This window comes from Oryctolagus cuniculus, chromosome 7, assembly GCF_964237555.1.
Source record: "Oryctolagus cuniculus chromosome 7, mOryCun1.1, whole genome shotgun sequence".
Lineage (NCBI taxonomy): Eukaryota > Metazoa > Chordata > Mammalia > Lagomorpha > Leporidae > Oryctolagus > Oryctolagus cuniculus.
The window spans coordinates 47842649-47860632 of NC_091438.1; the positions used below are offsets into that span (position 1 = coordinate 47842649).

Genomic DNA, 17984 nt, shown 5'->3' on the forward strand with positions numbered 1-17984 from the left:
AGCAATGCTGTCTAAGATTTGATTGAATCTTTTATTGATAAGACTCATGCTCAAATATGAACTGCTTAGAATTTGCTGTTAGGTCAAAGAAATACCAAAGCTCGCTACTGTTGGAAGATTTTGTTAGAAAGCTTTTGCCGGGCTGCCTTATTTTCTTTCTTTTTTTTTCAGATGATTATTTAATTTTCAAATACTGTACATATTTTAATATCTTAAATTGTATATACGGCCATTAAAAACTTGCATTAACACTTGGTGTGGCTATGTCACAGCAGTGGTTTCTCAGTCTCCTTTTCCTTGCGGTAGAAAATGGCCTGGGATCCCCAGGAGTGAGGTCTACACAGTCGGCAGTGCAGGCGGCTACACCAGCGTAATGTACAGAGAAGCAGACCCAGAGGGTCGGTGCCCTGCCTTGGGTGTAGTGGTGACTGGGTGGGAAGCCTGATGCCCAGGCTGGGCACTCAGGTGTTTGGTGCCTGGGACTACAAAGATGACTGCCTTACTTTCTTAATTATTTGCTCAAGAACTCAGATACTAACTTAAGGAAAAACCTAGATGTTTCATTTTTTCTTTTCCTTTTTTAAAAAAGTAAAATGAAATTTCATTCACAGTACCTTTAGACAAACACAGCCAGTGATATGTATTTTTGTTTGTATTATGACTAAATTATAAAGACATGTAAAAATCCTTGCTAATCTGTTTTTTTTCATCTAAATTCAACTTATTTTTAAGTTGCAATTTAGATATTTAGTTTAAAACTTCTGAGATTTCAAATTAAAGAGAAGATGCTATAATTCTTAAGCATAGGCAACTGGAGATACAAATAGTGGAAAATATTAGTGCTCAGAAGGATCACTTAAGAGTCAGTTTATCTATTAGTATCCTGATACAGGAGCCTAGTTAAGAGCATATGGTTATCTAAACCAACGGGGGAACTTTAGAAAGTTCATGGAAAATGGAATTAAAGTTAAGTTCTACAAAATTAAAAAAATTTTAATAAAAATTTTATATCTATGATTTTTTACAGTATATATTTTCTATGCATTTTTTGAAGATGCCTCATAAATAAACTACCTCATTTGGATCAAGAAGATAAAATCCTAAATAACTATCAGCAAGTAATAAATAAGACCCTTTGAGTCTTATATTATTAATTATTATTTAGAGGGCAATACAGTATCAAGCATTCAAGTAATACTTATGAAGGAAAAGCATGCACTTTCAATCCTGACAATTTAATAGCCATGTTTATTTGGGTAAGTTAATTAATCTCTCTATGTGCAGTTTCCACATATAGAGTGGAGATAAAAGTAATAGGTACCTTATGAGAAGATTAAATGAGTTAATATAGGTAGAGTACTTAGTACAGTGCCTCCCACACAATATATGCTCAATAAGCACAATTATTATTGTTTTTATTAGCATCAACAGCAGCAAAGGGAGAAACTTGAATAAAATGGTTGATATTACGCCACTTTTGTGTTCAAAACATTCAAGAGCACACCACTGACTACTGAATTGGGTGCGAAACTCTCAGTTTGACACTAGCTGCCCTTCCAAACAATATCATCTAATAGTTTCCAAATTAGCGTAAGATTCATATAGTGTTACTACTATGTTATACTTTCCCAAGATCATAACCATATCGAATTCCACTTCAGGAACTAAGGCAGACTACACAAGGTAAAAATTCTATAACACATATAGAAATGTGGGACAGAAAATGACAAACATCCTTTTAAATGGATATCAAATACTTTAAGAACATAAGAGGAATCTCTAAGGATCATCTCAACAATGGATCCATGATTTAGGTTCTCACACTATGACCACCTGATGGTTGTATGCCAGTTATATTAAATATGGACACTGTATTTTTTTTTTTTTGACAGGCAGAGTGGACAGTGAGAGAGAGAGACAGAGAGAAAGGTCTTCCTTTGCCGTTGGTTCACCCTCCAATGGCCGCCGCGCTGATCCGATGGCAGGAGCCAGGAGCCAGGTGCTTTTCCTGGTCTCCCATGGGGTGCAGGGCCCAAGCACCTGGGCCATCCTCCACTGCACTCCCGGGCCACAGCAGAGAGCTGGCCTGGAAGAGGGGCAACCGGGACAGAATCTGGCGCCCCAATCGGGATTAGAACCCGGTGTGCCGGCGCCGCAAGGTGGAGGATTAGCCTAGTGAGCCGCGGCAACGGCCCTGGACACTGTATTTTAATAGCCAAGGCTAAAAATCAAGGCTTAGGCCTCAGGAAGAAAAGCAATTAGAATTGAGACTCCCACATAGAGCAGAGGCACTCACTGAAAAAGTGGATTGAAAAAAAAAAAACCTATGCACAGGGAGATGACAAGGAAGCTTGAACACAAGATGGTAGTGCCTTTGCATGGTTCAGGAAACCATAAGCATACTACAGAAATTAACGGGAAAAATCATTCCAGCCTGACCCTGCTCTTGGGATAGCTAGCTGAAATGAAAGGAAAATTATGCAGAAGAGATATATCTTCAACTTAGGCACCTCATGGGTCTTATGGATAAAATCTTCTTAAGATAACTCAAAATTTACAATTAGAGAACACATGCAAAAATGATTCATCATGAGCTAATGTTAGCAGACACAACAGCAGAGTTAGACATGTAAATACTTCAGGTTATAAAGAAAAATGATGGATTTGAAAACATGAGAAAAGAAGAGGATATTTAAAATATCAGGCAGATTTGAAAAAGCAGCACAGATAACTTGTAGATATAAAAATGTCTTAAATTAAAAACTTAATGGACAAATTAAACAGAGATTAAACACAGCTGAGAAGAGAACAATTGAACTGGAATACTTATCTAAAAAATACTATACAGAAGGTAGCACAAAGAGACAACAGATGGATAATTTAAACGAGAGGTGTATTCATCAGATTTTATTACTACAACAAAGTACCTGAGGAAAACAGCTTTAAAAGAGAAAAAAATTAACCCAGTTTTGGAGGTTCAAGTCAAAGCTCAGGTGGCGCTACTGGTTTGGCCTCTGCTGAAGGTGGTGGATGGCAGTGGGGGAGCACATATGGAGATATCACATGTGAGCCAGGAAGCAGAAAGGCTGGACCCAAACTTGTATTTTTCTAACAACCTTCTCATGAGAGCTATCTTCCAAGGGCATGTCCCCAGTGACCTAAGGACCTTTCATTAGGCCCCACCTCCTAAACACTAATTTGCACCACTTCTACTCTCTTAGTACCCTTAACTTTTTTTTTTTTTTCTAACAGGCAGAGTTAGACAGTGAGAGAGAGAGAGACAGAGAGAAAGGTCTTCCTTCTGTTGGTTCACCCCCAAATGGCAGCTACGATCCACAGCCAGGAGCCAGGTGCTTCCTCCTGGTCTCCCATGTGGGTGCAGGGCCCAAGCACTTGGGTCATCCTCCACTGCCTTCCCGGGCCACAGTAGACAGCTGGACTGGAAGAGGAGCAACCGGGACAGAATCTGGCGCCCTGATTGGGACTAGAACCTAGGTGCCAGCACTGAAGGTGGAGGATTAGCCTAGTGAGCCGTGGCGCTGGCCAGTACCCTTAACTTATGACTCTGAGGTTTAAAGTCTTGCATGAGTTCAAGGGCCAAAGAACAAGAGACATGAAAAACAGATGAAGAACCAACATGTACCTCTTAGGAGGTTCAGAGAAAATAGAGGAAATGAAAAGGAGGTAGTATTCAAAGAAATGATGATTAGAAAATTTCTAGAAGTCACATCAAATATGAATTTTCACACCAACTAACATAAATATAAATTTTCATTTAGATACATAATGTTGTAACTAGTATATTAAAGAGATAATCAAAAAAGATTCAGATAAGATGACATACAAATAAAAAGCAATCATATTAGAATTGACTTCTTTATAGAAACTATTAAAAACAATATTCCATTGTCATCTGGCTTTTAAGTGCTGAGAAAAAATTACCACCCTGGAATTCTAAACTTTGACATTTTTAGACAAAAACATCAAGTTGACCAGTCGCTTACAGAACTACTAAAGGATGTGTTTTAGTAAGATTGGATTGAAGGAAGAGCCAGGATGAAAGAAAGCAGAGGAGGAAAAAAGGGGAAATTTGTAGACAAATTTTCAAATAGCAATGACCACTGAAAATAATGATTAACTTGGGAACTGAAAAACATGGTAAACCAAAATGTTAGACAATGATACCACATAAAATGGAAGGAAGGTGATTAGAGTAAAAAACATTCTATGAGAAGGGTAGAGATAGATGAAGTTTCCATTTTTCTATTTTTTTTCACTCACTCAACAAACGTCTTGTAAAGCCAAGTAAACTATTTTCTAGTGACAGAAGTTATACTTCTGATTACTTTGCAGGGAGGTGTGATGAGGGGGCATATGGCATTAAGGGAGGCATGTAGGGGTATTGGTAATGTATGTCTTGAACTGGGTGGTGACTGCATATGAGTAGATGTGTTCACTTTGTGATACCTTATTGAGATATCTGTTTATCATTATACTTTTCTGTATGTAAGGAAGTATATATATACAAGTATGCAGAATCACTGAAAAATACTTGGTCTTTGTCTCCAGTTCTTGGCACAGAGCTCCTAAAACCCTTAGAATTTCCTGGGTGATGAGGGTGATGGAAGTGCCTTTTGTTCCAGTGAAGCTATACTTGGCAGGCCCCAACAGTAGCTTCAGGATGGTGCTGGTTGCCAGAAAGACCAAGCCTTGATTAGAAGGTTGGAACTCTCAGCCGCAGGGGGCTCTCAGGAGGACAGAATTGCTGAAGACTGAGTTAATTATTAATAGCCTATGATATAATCTATCGTGCCCACATAATGGAGCCTCCATTAATGACAGGGTTCAGGGAACTTGTGGGTTGGTGAACACATTGAGGTGCTAGGACGGTGGCATGTGTGGAACTGGCATGGAATGCCACATCCCCACCTCCCACCCCCAAACCCTGCCTTACACATCTCTTTGATTTTACTGTTCCAGAGTTGTATAGTTGTATCCCTTAATAATAAACTGGAAATTTTAAGTTAAATGCTTTCCTGAGTTCTGTGAGAGACATTTTGGCAAATTATTAAAGCTTAGAAAGGGGTCATGGAATCCCCAATTTATAGCTGGTTAGTCAGAGTGTGGGATTTGTGATTGGCATCTGAAGTGGGACCAGTCTTGTGAGATTCAGCCCCTTTAACTTGTGAGATCTGCTTTAATTCCAGGTAAGCAGTGTCAGAATTAAATTGAATTGTTGGACATCCAATTGCTGTCAGGAGAACTGGATAAGTGGTCTGGAGGAAAAAAAGCCCTCTTAATGAAATATTTCTATAAAAGTTACACAAGAAAGTCCTACTATATAATTTATATCAAAATAAAATTCTGGTAGATTGTAAAGATAAAAGTTTAAGCCCTAAAAATAATGGAAAAATAGATGTTAGAATTTATACAACCTTGGCTGAGAAAGAACATTCCAAACCCAACATCGAAGCCTGCTATCACCAGTAGCTTTGATGACACAAAATTAAAACAATAATTACAGCAACAAGATTTTTGTGTAACAAAACACTATAAATAATGTATAATAAAACATCAAAAAGAGGAAAAGATTTGTAAAATACAAGTATATTATAGACAAGTTGTTAAAAAATTAAGAGAAATAAAATTACCTCAGTTGTGAAATGGGCAAAGGACATGAACTGGTAATTTACACAAAGTACTTGTATATATATATGTAAATGACCAGTGAGTTCTGGACACTGACAAAGAGGTTAAGCAGCTTGCTCAAGTTCACAGAAATAGTAAGATGGAAAGGTAGGAATGCAGGAATGAAAAATGCAGGTTATAAGACACAATGTTCAATGAGATCCCTTTGTATCCACATACTCATAAAAATATCAATACAGGCTTTAAAAAAAAAGTCTGAAAAGACCAAAAAGTTAACAGTGGTTAAATTATGGGAACTTTTTTCTCCTTATACTTTTAGAATTAATAAAAAAAATCAGAATCAACAATATATCACCTCTACAATAAAGGAGAAAAGTTGTATTTAAAAACCCATACAAATATAAAATGAAAAAGTCACAAACCTTTTAATGATTCCTAGTTATTCATGCATGCATGTACAACATGGATCTCTCAGGTCCCCAATCATTAGAGCCAATCATCATGCCACGGTTCTCCAGGCTCTTCCTCCTCTACCCTTAGCTGCCAAATTAATCTTCCTAAAACAATGTGACCCTCTTGTGATCTCACTGCTAAAAACCCTTCAATAATCCCCCATTTTCTTCATAAGAAAATAGAAATTCCTCAGCCTGGTATTCAACCAACCTTTTTATTTTATTAGCACATTCCAGAGAGTTGACCGCTTGCTTTTCTTTGCGTATGTATGCTGCCTACAGCTTTCACATCTTGTTCATCTGGTTAACTCCATCTAGAAAACTTTTTTTCTATAAGTCCATTTTCTATCCAAGGCTCAGCTTATATACTATCTTCCCTTAGTGACTCGCAAGAATCCATGGCTCTTTTTTCTGCATCCAGGCATTTACCTTCTTATTTTTTATGCTGTCTTTCCTAATAGACAGTGACTTATTTGAAGTAATATCTTTGGCTTACTCTTATTTTTATTGTTTTTACTAAATACTTTTTTGAGTGAATATAATTAATCAACAAAATAAAAAACTCACAGAATTCAATACCATAATGTTTAAGTGTTTTCAAAGTGCCAGTCTGTGGTTATTAAATTTCTCCTTCTTTGAACATAGGAAACACAAGTTGTTAACAGTGAAGGGTGTTTGACCTAATTTAAGTAATTTGTGAACTTAATGAACTATAGATTCTTCAGCCCATAAACTCTAAATTAGTCTATGAACTGATGATACAAACACCAGAACATTTTGATCAATGGTAGTTTGGACAGCATTGACCAAACTTTTCCAACATAAAGGGAATTTAAGCCTTTTTCCTCCATGAAAGGGGACAGAATTGTAGGACTGAGCGTTCTCCTTTACCTTTTGGTGTTGTGCACTGTGGTTCCTCCCAGGACAATCCTCACTCCCGGAGTGGTGCGGTTCAAGTTATAAACTGTTAGAGCCTCTTCATATGTGGCCCCTCCGATTACAAACACAATGATGTCCTGAGGCCTGTGACAAGAAAGATAATGTCACAGGATAAGGAAAAAGGGGCAAAGAGCTATTGTTATTATTATATACACAGAGTTTTAATTTCCAACTCTTTTTTTGGTGGAGGAAGCAGAATTAAGGAGAATAGAATAAAAGGTTTAAAAAAAGTTTTAATTATCTGAAATTGGCAGGAAACAGAGCAGGAAATGCTGAATAGTGATTTGCTTTCTGTTTATGAGCGGATGTCTCATAATTTCTGTGCTGTGGATTTCAGAATAGCATAATAGTGTTTGCTGGAACCAAATGTAGAAATATTCTTTTATATTCAAGAGGCTGCAGAGTGCTTAACTGTGACATGTCAATATAGCAGAAATTTATGCTTGTACTATACATCTTTCACGTATAAGCCCCTTTTCAAACACTTGGTAAAGTGGTGTTACAATGCCTTCTGTCCAAGAACCTCAAAGCATGTTGAAAAGTACGGGTGGATTTGGATGTCCCATAACAGGGGAACTAGTAACATTAGTATTTTGAGTCTAAGAAAAGATTGGGACCCAAATATTAAAGGTACTTCTAGGCACTCCACCTCTTCTCTTAAAATCTTTGTTTTTGAAATTCTTTGAGAAACCAAGGAAAAGAAACCATGGAAACCAAAAAAGAAAAAAAAAAGTGGGTGGTTTTGATACTGGACATGCTGACATATCAGCTCAGCCACTAGCTTCATCTGGGAGCACTGTGATATTTCACTGTCTCATTCCTTATCAAAATGGCTTTGTAACAAGAGTGGCTCTTCAATTAGCTCCTATGTCAGCAAGAAGGAGATCAAAATTGTTAAAGTTTGTCTTGTTCTTCTTTTCTCATACCAACACAAGAAGCTAAAACTACTTAATTTTAGTAAGCAAGACATTTTGTTAAATCACTCATTGGACACTGTTTAAAACTACATCAAGCAAAAGCAGTACCCATTTTGGAGGTTTTGGCACAAAACTGAACAAGGAATACACATGCTTATGTAAAAATCATTTAAAAAATCTAACTCTATGCTTCCTTTCTGTTTATCTCTCTGTCTCTTTCTAAAATATCATGAAGAAATTAATTGAGAGGGTAGTTGTTTTGGTGGAACTTCTTGGAAATAGAAGTGTGGCTACTTAAAAATGTTCAGATAGTCTCTTTACAGAACTCCCCAGTAAAAGATTTAAAAACTCCCACTGATGAAGAAGTGGTTATTTTGCAATTAAATAGGTAAAGAGTCCATTACGACATTTCTATGTGGATTTGGGACTTGAAATCATGCCTTTTCTTGAAGTACTATATTTACCTTTTAAGACAAAATAAGCTCCATTCAAACTATCCCCCTGAAACTATGTAGTTAGTATCATGGTGCTTTAAGAATTACATGCTGTTATATACAGTAATGTTTGTTATTTTAAAATATACTGTTTTTGACTAGAAAAAGGCACACATGGCATAAAATATGAAAGGGCACATACTGAAAGAGTGGGTTTCCTTCTTACCTCTCCTGCTCGTCTTCTCCCCAGTTTCTCTCTAGAGGCAAACACTGTTACTTGTTTCTTAAGCATCCTTTCAGAGATATTCTCTCTCTCTCTCCCCACCCCTTCTACACACACAGACACAGACCCACAGAGAAGCATATTTATACACACCATTCTGCTGCTTGCCCATATCTTGGATATCATGCATTTAAGATTTTGATAGATATTGCAAAGTTGCTTCATAGATGTTTTCTTATCAGAATTTCAGGAAAGTACCTATTTCCCCCACATCCTTATCAACACTATGTATTTTATTTTATTTTTTTAAAAGATTTATTTATTTGAGAGGTAGAGTTATAGACAGAGAGAGACAGAGAGGTGGTCTTCTATCCTCTGGTTCACTCCCCTAATGGCTGAAACTGCCAGAGCTCGGTGGACCTGAAGCTAGGAGCCAGGAGCTTCTCCTAGGTCTCCCATGTGGGTGCAGGGGCCCAAACATTTGGGCCATCTTCCACTGCTTTCCCAAGCCATAGCAGAGATTTGGATTGGAAGAGAAGTAGCCAGGATTCAACCAGAGCCCATATGGGATACCTGATACACCACAGCACCGGCCCCAACACCATGTATTTTCAAAGCTTTTGGTCTTTTCAAACTGATGGGTAAAAAAGCAATATCTCATCATGGCTTCATATTATGACCTGTCCAATAAAGATCTGTGTATCACCAGCACGTGAAGTTTTGGAGATTGTACAGTGTAAGAAAGGAGGTTTAGAGTGGAACCTGGTGAGCTCCAACACTGAAGAATAGGTAAAGGAAGGAAACCTCAGAGGAAGCAAAGCAGGAACAGCAAGGGAACAGAAGATAACAGTAAAACTAGAAAAATATGGCATTATGGGAGCCAAACGTTTCAAAGAAGAAGTTAAAGGAAAACTGCAGACAGGTCAACAAAGATTAGGGCTGAGAAATAACAATGGATGTATTAATAGAGGTCATTGATGATTATAATGATGGCTGTTTTAGTGGAATAGATTTTAAAAAAAGTTTTTTCTTTATTCAATTTACAAGCTGTTTATTCTCAGTGTCTTGTCTTGATTCTCATTTTTCCCCACATATTTTATCTAGATTGGACTATCGCACTACCAGGACTCCAAGCCTTTAGCTTTAGCTTTCACCTTCATTCTTGGTGACTGTACATTTCTGTACACCACAGACCGCAACTCATCATGCCTAAAACCGAGGTCTAGGGGCAAGGATTCAGCCTAGCGGTTAAGATGCCTGCATTCCATATTGCAGTGCCTGAATTTGATGCCTGTCTCCAGCTCCTTACTGTGGCTTCCTATTAATGTGTACCCTGAGAGGCAGTGGTGATGGCTCAGATAATTGGGTTTCTGCCACCCATGTGGGAGACCTGAATTGAGTTCCTGGCTTTTGGCGTTGGCCAAGTCTAGGCCATTGAGGACAACTGGGGAGTAAGCCAGTGGATGGGAGTTCTCTCTGTGACTATCTTGACTACATCCCTTAACTCAGTTTCCCTGGCTGCCTGTCAGAGTCCTATCATAGTCACGACTTTGGTACTTCACTTCTACTTCATTTGTGAGCCACTTTTATCTCCCCAAACACAGATCTGATCCTGCTCTTTCTCTGCCAAAGATAAAAGCAATTGGAGCAATGCTTAATTAATGTATAGTCTTTTTCAACTTCAGTCTATGTTTCCAGCCAGGCTCTCTGTTACAGTCTGTTCTCTTGTTCTAGAGTGCACATGTGATTAGGAAGCAAGCTTTATGGGGTTAGGGAATTTGGTGGGTAGGGAGGAACTGTTTGTTGCTGAGTCTTCCATCTTAAAACAGGGACTCACACACAGTAGGTAGTCAATAAATATTTGTGCAACAAATGACTTAAAGAATGAGTATCATTCTATTTTCTTCTCTCAAAAGGACCATGCATACCAGTAACCATTTGTTGAGTATCTACTATTTGCCAGGTACTTTGCTTACAGCTTTGCAAGGCAAAAATCACACTTGAGGGAGCAGAAATTCAGAAATGTTAATTATCCTATGGTCATTCTATCATAAATAATTTCAGTCAGGTTTGGCCTTCATGACTCCACTAAATAACTTCTCTTGTCAAGATTATACAGCTAGCTCCAAATGATTATTTTCAATCCTTGTCTTACTCAACCTGTCAGTGACAGCTGACTAAGCTGATCACCTGCTTCCCCTGGATATGCTTTCTTCACTTAGTTGCTAATTTTCAGTGTTCCTTGACAGTTCCACCTCATCTCCCCCAGTTCTTGGGTTAACAGTGGAGTACCCAGAGTCCGGCCATTTGTCTTCCTTTCCTCTCAAACTGTACATATTTTATTCCCCAATCCTGCTCTGTCCAATGTAGGGGCCATTAACCACATAAGGCTATATAAAATAAAATAAAATTTAAAATTCAGTTCCTCGGCAGTCTTAGCCATATCTCAAGTGCTGCACAGCCACATATAGCTCGTGGCTGCCTTTGTGCTAGCACAGATAGAGCACATGCCGTCACTGTCGGAAGTTCTACGGATATCACCTCTGAGATGATCTCACCTAGCTTCGTCTTCTTCAATACCTCTACTTGCTGATGACTACCCAGCCTATCTGCAGGGCAGACCTCTCCCCTAAATTCCACTGGGGTCAGAAACAATGAATTTGTAGTGGAGCTAATCTATAATTTTTATGAGTTTTTCTAGTAGCATGGAAAATGGATATAAGCCCAAGGCTAAACTATTAACCCAATATTAATCCAGTGCTTTAGGCTGCAGGAAAAGTTTCTTTATAAATCTTTATGAAAGTAAAGTTCTTCTCCAAGTTCTTTTCCTTCAAGTCTTCCTTCTTCTAGCTACTGGCCAATATTTTTTCTTGTTGAAAAAAGTCACTTGCTTAGGAAGGTGCTGCATGATTATGATACCAATGTTTTTTAATCCATTATAGTGAGCTCTCAATTACACAGAGACTGACTATTCAGGCAAAATATAGATTCTCTTCTTTTCCTCCAATTGATATGTGTTATTCCAATTCTTACTAACATTTCTATAAAGGGGGGAGGATTACAGACAGCTAAAACTCATGTTCAGTTCTTGTCAGGATCTTTAGGAATGTATTTTATAAGAGAGATCAAATAAGCTATAGTTGGCTGTAATTTAAAAACTTATCTGAGTTCCTATAATTTTTATCACTCTGTTACTCTCATGAGTATCTGAAATAGGTATCTTTTTAACACTAAATTTCTAAGGATATTAATTTTTAATTCTTCCCACTATACTGGTACTAGAAAGTACCAATAATCTGATATAAGAAGAATGTCTTAAGTGCAGTAACAATTGGCTTAATATTCATTAAGGGTGTACAGGATGAGTTTTATAGGAGAAAAAAAAAGTCCAGTGTTATATGAATGTCCCATCAAGGAGACAGAAGGCACTCTACCCATAGTTTGGTCTATGTTGTACTGATCTGGGGATCAGATCTGGAAAGCAGGGGAAAAAAGGCATTTAAAGTGTTTAGAAATAATGAAATCCTCAAGGCTTAAAAGAAACTACATTCTCAGAAAATGAATATTTTCTGTAGTAAGACTCCACATACAGTGCTTCTTATGGTGAGGGACAACTCTACCCTAAGGTTCATTATGCAAATTATCTTGAATAGACAAACACCCAGGAACACACAGATCATTTCACTGAGAACAGAGGGAGTTTCTCCATTGCATGGGTACAGTGATCATCTGGTAATTGATGAGTGGATCAGGTAGTACCACCTTTGTTAGAGCTGATCTGATGAGTCAATTTAAAAAGCCACTGAGCAGACAAATCAGTATGAAGTTGCTTCTCTACATGCACTCAGATCAACACTGGTTTCAAGAGTACATCTCTCTTTTTAAGATGTATTTATTTTATTGAAAAGCAGAGTGGGAGAAAAAGAGGGAGAGACAAAGTAGGAGAGAGATCTTCCATCTGTTGGTTTACTCTCCAATTAGCAGCCACAGCCACAGCTAGGCCAGGCTGATGTGAGGAGCCAGGAACTCCATTCTGGTCTCCTCCTTGTAGGTGGCAGGGGTCCAGGTACCTGGGCCATCATTCACTGCCTCCCAGGAGCATTAACAGGAAGCCGGATGGAAAGTGTGGAGTATCCATGACTGCAACCAGTGCTCTGGTATGGGATGTGGGCATCCCAGGCTGTGCCACAACACCTGCCCCTACATCTCTCCCTTCCAGAAAAGAAAGGCAAGCCCCGGGAGGGAATAACTTGAAGTGGGCTTCTAACATAGCCAGAGGATATGGTCCTTCAGGGTGCCAGGGTATTTTTGTATTACAAGAGAAGAAAGAAAACATCATGGATAGTAAACTGCGAGTGTAGGTTAAATAAATGTATGGACAAAATCTGGACACAAGCATAGCTTGCTCATTTGTATACCCAACAAAGATAACTATGTTACACGGGTTCAGAAAGCATTAACAAATGTATTCCTGAGCCTCCTACTACTTATTTAAGCTGACTTGAGGAACACATATGAAAAAAAATTCTTTTAAGTATCTCTGACATTTTTTCCTTTTTACTCATTTCCCTAGTGAATCTTATAGAAGTAAATGCTCTGATGAGCCCAGTGGTAAAATATCCAGCAAATCTTTTAAAAAGGATGCTGAAGCTAAGTGGAACAGAGAAGTCTGATGCTTTGTGCATATCTTCCTATGTTCTGTGATTCACCATAGCAACCAAAAGCATTAATTAATGCAGACAGCAAACATTAGAAAGCAGCAGCCAATTCATACTGTGTATAGATATACAAGGACACCCTGAGAACTCAACCCATTTATATCCCATTTTGTTAGAAAAATAAACTAAAAATTTTGGGGACAAGTGTATGGTACAGTGATTAAGATGCTGCTTGGGACACCTGCATCCCACATCGAAATGCCTGGGTTTGAATCCCAGCTCTGTGTTTCTAATTCCAGCTTCCTGCTAATATGCACTCTGGGAGATATCAGTAGTTGAGTCCCTGCTTCCCATGTTGGAGACCTGTACTGAATTCCAGAATCCTGGCTTCATCCTGGCCTAGCCTTGGCTGTTGTGGGCATTTGGAGAATGAACCAACAGATGGAAGATTTCTGTCTGTCTCTGTCTCTCTTTCAGATAAAAAAAATTAAAAGAAAATGTTTTTCACATACAGTATTTTTGGAAATTATTTCTATATGTGGATAAGTGGAAAAATAAATGTTCAGAAGGCAACATTTTATTTACTTTGTGGACCATTATACTAATGCCTAAAATTTAAGTTTTTAAATTTATTTACAGATGACAATGTTCTTATGAGCATTTACTAAAGAAAAAAGGCCAATGAAATAAATGACTGTTGCTTTTATAGAAATGAAGACTCTACTAAGTTTGAGTACATGTGAAAAGTTTTCCTTTTTGAATTGACTGATTCTGGAATGCAGAATCATACAGCTCCATTTTCTCATTAAATGGAACAGTTTTTTTTTTTTTAAGAGATTTATTTTATTTATTTGAAAGACAGTAAAAGAGAGAGGTAAAGCCAGAGAGAGAGAGAGAGAGGTCTTCCATCCACTGGTTTACTCCCTCAAATGACTGCAATGGCCAGAGCTGAGCAGATCTGAAGCTAGGAGCCAGGAGCTTCTTCTGGGTCTCCCACGTAGGTGCAGGACCCAGGGACTTGAGCCATCTTCTACTGCTGCTTTCCCAGGCCATAGCAGCAAGCTGGATCAGAAGTGGAGCAGCCAGGACTCAAACCGTTGGCCATATGGAATGCCAGCATAGCAGACTGTGGCTTTAACCCTCTGTGCCACAGCACCAGCCCCCAGAAAAGTTGTTTTTATCATACACAAGAAAATTCTAGAGCAAAAAAACTGGCTTGGGAATAGGATATGTGGGACTCCCATCTGCAGAAGAAAGACCAGACCTAATTTGTGGATATAGCTATGCTGCCAAGCAGGTTAACCACTAATTTAATAGCTAAGGGCTGGAAACTTTCTACAAGTGTTCTGGTTTTGCAAAGTTGTGTTCTTGCCACAACTCCTTTGATACTTTCTAATATTCTGACAACAACAAAACCGAGAAGTTCAATCATGATGAGACTTAGATTATCCCAGAGATGACTAAGATCAATGACTTTCCCCAAGTGATGATCCAGGGCCGAGAGAGTGGCCATAGCTATAGTGGGGCCAAGTGGATGCACAGCCAAAATATTGTACAGAGCTATTCACAACCTGCAGAAAGCTAAATTTTTGGTAGTATAAACTAAATTTATTCTCTTGCTTAAATTTTTCCAACTAAAATTTTGGTATACTAACTATTGTAGATGTCTACATATTTTAGCAAAAATCTGTTAGACAACTACTATTTGTATTGCACAGCATTAAATGTTGTGAAAATTTCAAAGATGAATAAAACATAATTCTTACTTTAAGATTACAATATCTAACATAATAGCCAATGGGAAGGATAGATATGTATATGATTAACTACTATCTCAACATGCAGAGGTAACACCTATTAACAATTTTTTACTTATTTTCATAGTTACTATATACACACATTGGTGCTATATACACACATAGTTACTATATACACACATAGCCAAATACTAATTTCTTTATATATGTGTATATAGTTGCATTTATGCGTCTATAGTTGTTTTTAAATGAGAGGAATATAATAGCATCTAACTTTTATATCCAATATAAAAAAAGAAAAACAGAAAGTTTTGCATATCACCTAATGAAGAGTTATGTCATGGTAAATATAGAATTCATAGTATTATATACTGCAATTTAGATAACTATTATATTAATGAATATCTACTGTGTTCCCAGTATTTTTGTTTTTACAAATAATGTTTTGGTGAACAAACATGCATAATCTTTATGTATTGTGCAAGGATATCTACATGGTCAACTTTTAAACGTGGAACTGCTAAGTAAGAGTCTTTTCAAGCCCTCTGCAGTCTTCCTGCAGTTAAGCAGGGCCAAGGGGTGGCATAGGTCTTCTTTGGTCCCCATTACAGTTTCATAACCACTTTTCTCCTTTCTTCCTTCAAATTTTTCACTGTTTTAGAAGCCCTTAGGACTTGTGCTGTGGTGTAGTAGGCTAAGCCTCAGCCTGCAGTGCTGGCATCCCATATGGGTGCCGGTTTGCCGGTTAGAGTCCTGGCTGCTGCACTTCCAATCCAGCTCCCTGCTAAGGCACCTGAGAAAGCAGCAAAAGATGGCCCAAGTACTAGGACTTCTGCCAGCCATGTGGGAGACCCAGATGAAGCTCTTGGCTTTGGCCTTTCCCAGCCCCAGCTGCAAGTGAACCAGCAGATAGAAGTGTTCTCTCTCTCTCTCTCTCTCCCCTATCTCTGCCTTTCAAAAATAAATGAATAAATCTTTAAAAAAGTAAAAAAAGAAGCCCATAATCCATAATGCACTTGTGACCTCCTTTCCTGCCACTGTTATTCACTGAAGACATCATCTCTGCTCACTGAGCTCCTTTCACTCCTTCACCTTTCAGGGTGCTCAGTGACGTTGACACCAACGTGGGCAGCTCATCCGCCACCCGCATCTAGTGTTGCAGTGACCACCGCTTCCGTACTTCACCACCCCCATCCATGGATACAACCTGAACTGCATTACAAGCACCTCCACAGCTCAGGAACCCAAGATCTTTCTCCAGGAACCACTTCTCAACTTCTTTGTTGTTGCTGTTTATTAAAGATGTATTTATTTGAAAGGCAGTTGGAGTTCCTAGCTTCTGGCTTCAGCCTGGTCCAGCCCCAACCACTCAAGTCAGTCAGGGAGAAAACCAGCAAATGGGAGATCTCTCTCTCTCTCTCTCTCTTTCTGTGTAACTCTGCCTTTCAAATAATTAAATAAATAAATAAATTTTAAAAGAGAAATTTATTTGGTGCAAAAAAGTTTTGAAATCCATAGAGAGGAGTCTTTAAAAACTTTGTGGGAAAAGTATATTATGAAAAAACTATGCATGGTTTCAGAATTTAGTCACACCAAAATAAACTTATCCTTTAATTCACTTTTCCATGAACTTTTAAATTATCTTTGTATTTCTCTTTCTTTGTTGGATATTTTTCATTAGATTACAAATAAACGCCCACATTTCTTCTAGATACCATCTCATTTTTCTGTTTCCTTTATACAAAAATTCTTAAAGTGTGTTATATACATTTGCCATTTTATCTTATATCCTGTACTTTTCTGGAATGTGGTTTCCAACCTCACTGAAACGTGGGACCGAGACCATGAAGGACCTTCACATTACCAAGCGATGACCTCCTTGCTTTCCGCATCTTCTTCACTTCTCGGAAGGCTGGACACGGGTTCCCACTCACTGCCTGACCTTTCGGAGGCTGTGCTCTCCTGGCTTCCCTCCTGCCTTTTTGCTTTCTCCTCCATCTCCACTGCTAGCCTGCATCCTCTACTCAGTGCTCTGTCTCAGGCTTTCTTCTTTTCTCTTTCTATGTGTTCTCCTTAACTGATCTATGGCTTTCAATATCACTAATAGCTTGTCAACTACCAAATTTAGCACATGACAATTCCCCCTTGGTTATTTAACAGGCAACTCCAATTTAACAACAAAACTCTACTTCTCTTCAAAACCCCAGAGTTATCCTTGACTTCCCTCTCACCCTTGCTCATCAGTCTGCTCCATTAAAGAAGTCTATGAAGAGGCCGGCGCCGTGGCTCACTAGGCTAATCCTCCGCCTTGTGGCACTGGCACCCCGGGTTCTAGTCCCGGTTGGGGCACCAGATTCTGTCCCAGTTGCTCCTCTTCCAGGCCAGCTCTCTGCTGTGGCCAGGGAGTGGGCCCTGCACCCCATGGGAGACCAGGAGAAGCACCTGGCTCCTGCCTTCGCATCGGCAAAGGAAGACCTTTCTCTCTGTCTCTCTCTCTCACTGTCCACTCTGCCTGTCAAAAAAAAAAAAAAAGTCTATTAAGCCTACCCCTCGCTGAGTCTCGTTGTCAAACCATTTTCATTTCTTACCTGGACTATTGCAGCTGCCTCCTCAGTAATCTCCCTGCTTCTATTTTAGCCTCCAATAGTCCTTTCTCCCCACAAGGTGATCTTTTAATAGTGTTCAGTTCATGTCACTTACATGCTTAAAACTCTCAATAGTTTCCTATGACATTTAAAATTAAAAAACAAAACAAAAAACCAGAAAACCTTTCCACCAGGCCTACAAGACCCTAGGCGATCAGCCCTGCTTATCTTCTCAACCTCTTATTTCCTTCCACCTTACCTATTATGTGCAGCCACATGGGGCCCCTTCTGTTTCACCAGCTTGCCAAGCTCTCTCTCTCTCTTCAAGGCCTTTGCTCTGGGGTTCCCTCTGTGTAGGATGCTTTTCTCC

The 17984-nt window shown here is 38.7% G+C and overlaps 1 protein-coding gene across 1 annotated transcript in view; it reads right to left on the reverse strand.

Annotated features, from left to right (window-relative positions):
* VPS45 (vacuolar protein sorting 45 homolog) overlaps positions 1–17984 on the reverse strand; it is a 77687-nt gene that overhangs the window by 26015 nt on the left and 33688 nt on the right. Inside the window, exon 14 of the mRNA XM_051858711.2 lies at positions 6993–7124. Coding sequence (XP_051714671.1) covers positions 6993–7124 — 132 coding nt within the window. The remainder of the gene's footprint in view (positions 1–6992; positions 7125–17984) is intronic.